This window comes from Pezoporus flaviventris, unplaced genomic scaffold (genome assembly GCF_033815535.1).
Source record: "Pezoporus flaviventris isolate CSIRO_AGI_PZ_B2104156 unplaced genomic scaffold, CSIRO_AGI_Pfla_v1 ptg000072l, whole genome shotgun sequence".
In the NCBI taxonomy this organism is placed as follows: domain Eukaryota; kingdom Metazoa; phylum Chordata; class Aves; order Psittaciformes; family Psittacidae; genus Pezoporus; species Pezoporus flaviventris.
This window is the reverse complement of record NW_026892620.1, coordinates 1,290,218-1,296,217: the sequence shown is the minus strand read 5'-3', so window position 1 is coordinate 1,296,217 and position 6,000 is coordinate 1,290,218. Positions and strand designations below refer to the sequence as shown.

The 6,000-nt window shown below is 36.8% G+C and overlaps 1 protein-coding gene across 2 annotated transcripts in view; it reads right to left on the bottom strand.

The window, feature by feature from the left end:
* Positions 1-429: 429 nt before the first annotated feature.
* GCC2 (GRIP and coiled-coil domain containing 2) overlaps positions 430-6,000 on the bottom strand; it is a 28,669-nt gene continuing 23,098 nt past the window's right edge. For both annotated transcript variants that reach the window (XM_061472645.1, XM_061472644.1), the window contains exons 22-23: positions 4,859-5,060; positions 430-4,299 (exon numbers count right to left, since the gene is read on the bottom strand). In XM_061472645.1, coding sequence (XP_061328629.1) covers positions 4,229-4,299; positions 4,859-5,060 — 273 coding nt within the window. In that variant the 3' untranslated portion in view covers positions 430-4,228. The remainder of the gene's footprint in view (positions 4,300-4,858; positions 5,061-6,000) is intronic.

Below are 6,000 nucleotides of genomic sequence, written 5' to 3'. Positions count from 1 at the left end.
AAGTGTAGTCCTTTTGACAAGCACATTAATACCTTCTGCATCCCTCCTCTCCTTCGTGTCAGACATTGTCAGATTGTTAGTAACAATCTAGTAACATATTTGAAGTCATTTAAATGAGCCTTTTTTTCATTAAAACTTGATTTTTCCTAAAAAACAACCCACCAAAAATAAACAAAAAACCACCAAATATCAAAACCCACCCAAAATCCCAAACCCTTGTAACAAACCAATTTCTCTTCCTCTTCCATCGATCTAGATGTATCCATCACTGTTACTGTGTTCCAAAGTAAAGACTGCAGCTACTACACCAGATCCATACAATCTTCTCTTTAATACTTCAGTTAGCATCCCCTTGTTTTCTGTCTTCTACCTGAGAAGCATTGTCTCAGGTAGGAACAGGCATTCAGGGAAAAGAGAAAGGCATTCTGCTGGGTGAAGGTGAATTTTATTGAAGTGACAGCCACATGAAAAGGCCATGAAAAGACACATTTCCAACCAAACACTTGTCTATTCAGACTAGCAATTACAAAATTACTGTAACAAATAAATGTTTACCCCTTCATACATTTGGTTTCTCATCTTGCGGATGGTAACTGCTATGTGCAAGGCTCCTAAGAAAGATATTTTCACAGTACCAACAGAACTAGCAAGTAGCTGAAGAAGTATTGGTGCACTGGATGAAGCCAGGGTATAAGCCAAATGAAGCACAGGCAGTTAAGCTGCCTTCAAAGCCACTTAGTACAAACTAAGGAGAGTTCTTAACTATTCCTCCACAATTTCAGAATATATAATCTGTTATCAAAGCAAAAGGATGGAGGGTGATAGCCAAAGGAAGATTTAAATTTAGAAGATAAACTAACCACATATTCTCTCAATTATAGTTTGGCAAAGGAAGGTCACAAAAGAAAAAAGAAACTCTACTCTTCCAGTTATCACTTCTAACATGGGTTCCCTTTGGCCATCCTGACCCCTAAATCCAACTAGCTGCATCTGCTCTACAGCCTGACAAGCTCTGGTCCTCCAGTCTTTCAAACGGAGCACATTTTGCTTGCACAGATGAGTCTCCTTCCAGGTAAAGGCAACAGGAAAGGTGTATAACCCATCTTTAAGTCAGCACAGGTACTTAAAAAAATCAGCCACGGGGCACACACAGGCCTAGGAACTCTGAATCACTCCCATTTTGGGGTTTCAATTAATAGTCTGCATAGTATCAGTAGAATGGCTTTTGTTTTTTTTCTAATTATACCCTCCTTAGGCTTGGGCTGAAGGCAGGCTCATAAAGGAGTAAGAATTGGTCCTAAGCTTGTAAACTCTGGGCAGGGGTTATGTTTTCTGGGAAACATCCTAACAAATATGGCACTGTAAAGAAAACAAACAATCAAAAGAAGCAGAAAGCAAATTCAGCACAGTGCTCTTCCAAACAAGAGCACCACAGTGTATCAAGAAGCAGCATTACTGGTTAAATCTTCAAATTGCTTTTTGAAAGCAGACCACAGCTACAATGCTGTACATTACAAATGCAAATATATGACATATAAAAAGTTTTCTAAGCAAAATAATCCTGCTTCCAGTCCACATTTTTCTATGCCATTTACTGCAAGTGTATATTAAACTTTGATACATTTGCTTACAGTTTATTGCCACAAAGGTAAATTCTGGTAATCTTAGCAACAGAACGGAGCTTAGTAACAGTTATTAAAATATTTTTACAGTAATTAAGATCTTAATCTTCCATTATAAGAAAAAAAAAAAAGAAAAAAAGTGATGCAAGTTGTCCACTACATTCAGAAGTACGATAGTTGAGTTTTACTAAAAACCAGTGAGCATGCAACTCAGACTTGAAACCAATAAGGAGCCGGTATTTAATACAGCCAGATATATATGTCATTTGCATACAATCTATTCACAGCTTAAAAACATTAAATTAATCTACAGGTCTGAAATATGTGCATTTTAAAAGGAACTTGTCACAGCTTTTCAGTGATAGCCAAGCAGACATCATGCAGAAGAGACGAGATCAGGTCAGCAGCAAACTGCATTTGAACTAAGACAAAGTTGTAACCTTCCACTCATGTGCTTCCATTGTTAAAATCACAGCAGGAGAATGACTTGCACTTATTTTTATGCATGTTTCAAATCTCTCCTGTCTGTCGCTCTGTTTTGGCATTCTTTTGAGTGATGTTAACTAAATTCAGCTGTGAATAAGTAGTTAGAATTCAACATCCCAGACCCAGAGCAAACTGTGAATGTTGAAGATATGGTAATTGTTTCAAAAGTCTAAACTTAGCCTTATGCTTGCTATCTACATTTCCACGCTACGGATATCCAAGAGTCTCATCCGCTCTCTACTATTTATCAGTTTTGTGATCTACCCACAGAGAGTGTTTTCACCAGTAGCACAAACCATAACAACTCTGGTTAAAATGCACACTGGAGGGGGGAAGGAAAAACAAAGAAACACACAACACCTTGCCCCCCCCCCCCCCAACAAAAAAAAAAAACAACAAAAAATATGCTTAAGACTGTGGAAAAGAATTAAAATATCTATATAAAGCCTGTTGGCTTTGACAACTGTGTATTGCAATATATATAAGCAAAAACTTAAACCAAAAGCACAGTTACTGCAGTTTATTTGCAACATGTGCTGCCTAGATTAATCTCAGCCCCAAGTAAGGCAATATTAAAAGAATAAGCATCCTTTCCTCAGGGCCTCAACTAAGATAAATAAGAAAGGAAGAATACTATTTAGTATTGGTATGTATACGTATGCCAGGGAGTGATTCTCTGTAAAACAGCACAGAGAGTGTGAAAATCTGACTGAATAAGATATAAAGACTTTGATTGAAACAGAGTTTAAAAAAATTTGTCTGCATCTTAATAAATTACAAATAAATTAAGCTGATGAAAGGCAGCGTGGACTATAAAAAGGGGAAAAGAAGACTGAAGCTAAAAAAAAACAAAAAAAAGCTGCTGTGTTGGTAACAGAAGTAGCAATTCTATGGCAGAGATTTATTTTTCTTAAAGAAAACCAAAGCATTCTGTTGAATAACCTGGAACTGAGATTATCTCATCCATGCAGAAGATTTGTGCAAATGTGTGCAAACACAGAGAAGTGAGAGAAGGGTATAACATCTTCAATCATTAGAAAATTGAAAAGATGCATCTACTGACAAAAGCTCCCTCCTTTTCTCTCAGAAGTTATTGTTAGGAGTCTGACCTACAGACTCAGATTCTTCCTTTAGTGTCTTCAGTATGAGTAAATCAGAATGAGTTTAGCCTTTTCACCTAAGCACAGAGGTCACTACAGTAATGGAACTTCCTGTTCTTGAACACAAAACTTCCAGCCTCTAGTTAAAAAGCCATAGCTTAAGCTGTCTCTCCCAAAGATTCAGCTCACTTATGACCTCTGATTCTTGGATTACTATCCCAAGACTTCCACTGGTGCCATTAATCTCTGCTACAGGGCCATCCTTCAGATGTGCCAAGCATTGTATTTCCTATAGTTTTAGGCACCCTCTATATTTTGTGGACTGCTGCCTTGATATTTTCAATCCAGTTTCTGCAAAAAAAAACCAATAACACACAAACAAAAAAACCCCAGCAAACAAAAAAACCCAACCCCAAAACAAAAATCCCATCACAAACAAACACAAAAAATCCCCTCACAGGACTAAAAATTCAGTCAAGTTAAAGCAGAAAATGCCACTTCTGTTTCTTAATGGACTTACATTTTGTAAGCATCACCAGAGAGGAAAGAACAATTTTAATCTCTTCATCGTGCAGAGAATAACACTAACCATATAGATTAGCAAACTGAAAAAATTGCGTGAAACTTTAAAACACGTTAAAATGCCTTAAGTCTAGTTCTCGTTATTCCAGTTACTACATTAGACCAAGTTTTTAAATCAGTTTCAAAAGAGCCATCACAGGCTTGTCAAATTCTGTTTCCAAGCAATTTGCAATTAATTTGTTATGTCTCATTATACTACTGATCATCAACTTTAACATTTACAACAGGATCAGTTCACTGCTGTATCAGAGTGCAATATAGGACAGTCTTTCACAGCTACTAACAGCTTCTTTCTTAGAAGAGTCTAAAAAGCCAAAAGTAACACACAGAAATAAAAGCTTGTAATTCAATGCTACAACACCAACAGGTTGTTCTTCTATATAAAGACTTCTCTTTTTGCAGCTGTGGAATGTGTTTAAAGATTCAGCGTTTTCACTCTTATCGAAGTCCCGACCAGCTGTGGAAGTACGAAGCCCACCCAGAGGACCGTGAGCTACTCTCTTCCTCACCTGAAGGAAGAGGAAAAACATACTTTAAGCTAAGTTTATTATGTTAGAAGTTACATGATTTGGTTACATGACCTTGTTTCTCCCACTGCTTCTGTCCTTATTAAAATGCTGTCCTCTTAAACTTGTTGAAGAGGTAACATTCAATACTAACTCTTAGGCTGCCATAAATATATTCATGGATTTTACCACCAAGTCCACTTTACTTTGGGTACTTCATGATGTTTTACAGGCCATTTATCACCTTTCTCCAGAAATATCCAATGAGTGTTCATGAGAGTGCTCTAAATGCTATGGTCTTAATTTACACCTCATCTTTCCAAATGCAAGCCTACGATGGAACGCAGTACTTTGCCACTTCCCTTATTAATGTGATTTTGTTCTATTTTCTGAAAACTGCACAGTAACGTCCCAACAAAGCAAAGTGGTTTTATTGCTAGCGCACTGGCATTACATTGCTAAGTTTTGTTTTCCTTCCAAAGTCTATAAAAGAAAGTGTAGAACTTCAGTTACCTTTATTTCCACTTCCTTTTTTTGCAACCATGTTTTGACCACCACATACCTTGGGCAATTGCAACTAGCTTCCCCTTCTCTTCAGGGCTGAGCTGCAACATGGTGTCTATTACTGGAAGCAGCCTTTCCTTCTCGCTTCCTGATTTTAGAAATATGAACTGCAGTAGAACATTCTTCAAGTATTCTAGATTAGCCACAGACTTTTCTCTCTCTTGATTTCTTTCCAATCTTCTTATTTCATTCTTAAGAAGCTGCAGATGAGGGAAAAAATATGCAATATTGTTTGCTTCATATAATGAGCAACTGAACAAAGATCTTTTGAAAAGCTAAAAAGCGAATTATGCAGCTTGCTTCTAAAAGAACAATGGGTGCATAGGAACACATTCTGGACAAAAACCCAGTCAAAACTGAACACAATTATGTTGTCCAGAAATATATTTTTATTGATAAAAAAATCTACTGTAATAAAATCTATGCAGCAGTTGTAACACTATTATACAATATATTAAATATTTAATATTTTATAACAATATTATTAATATAATAGTACTAAATATTCTATTTCAGTGATAAAGAGTAATAGTTGAACATTCAAGCTAGCAGTGCGGATCAAAGACCTAACGATACTACCATTCATCAAAAACATTTTATAAAAGAAAGCTTAGCATGTTTAAAGGATATTTTTATGTCAAAAATGCTTCCAGAAAACTCAAGGAGGTAAAATCAAATCAAACCAAACCAAACTCTATTCGTACATGTATCTCTAGACATGTATCTTCTTTTAATCAAAGACAGCTAAAAACCAGACAATACTTCCCTTGGGATTTACAGCCTGTATCAAAGTGAAAACAGCAAGGGCGCTTTACTAAACATTAAACTTCCAAACTCTTGAGGTTTTTTTTTTATAGCAGCTTTTACTCCTCAACCCCTCCCCACAATCAACCTGCATCCCTCACTGCCCAGAAACTGGGGGGGGGAGGTGGGAAGAATGGGGGGGGGGGGTATAACAAAACCCGAGAAGTTGAAGTCAACTCTTGAAGCCCCAATTAGTTCTGTGGGATAAAGCCCTTCCAAAATTAAGTTTTGCATCACCAAATTTTTGTAGACTGGGATTTTCTAAACATTCCTGGTGTTAAACATTTCGGCTAAGAAACAGACCACAGAAATTAGAGCTGTCCCCACATTTCCTGC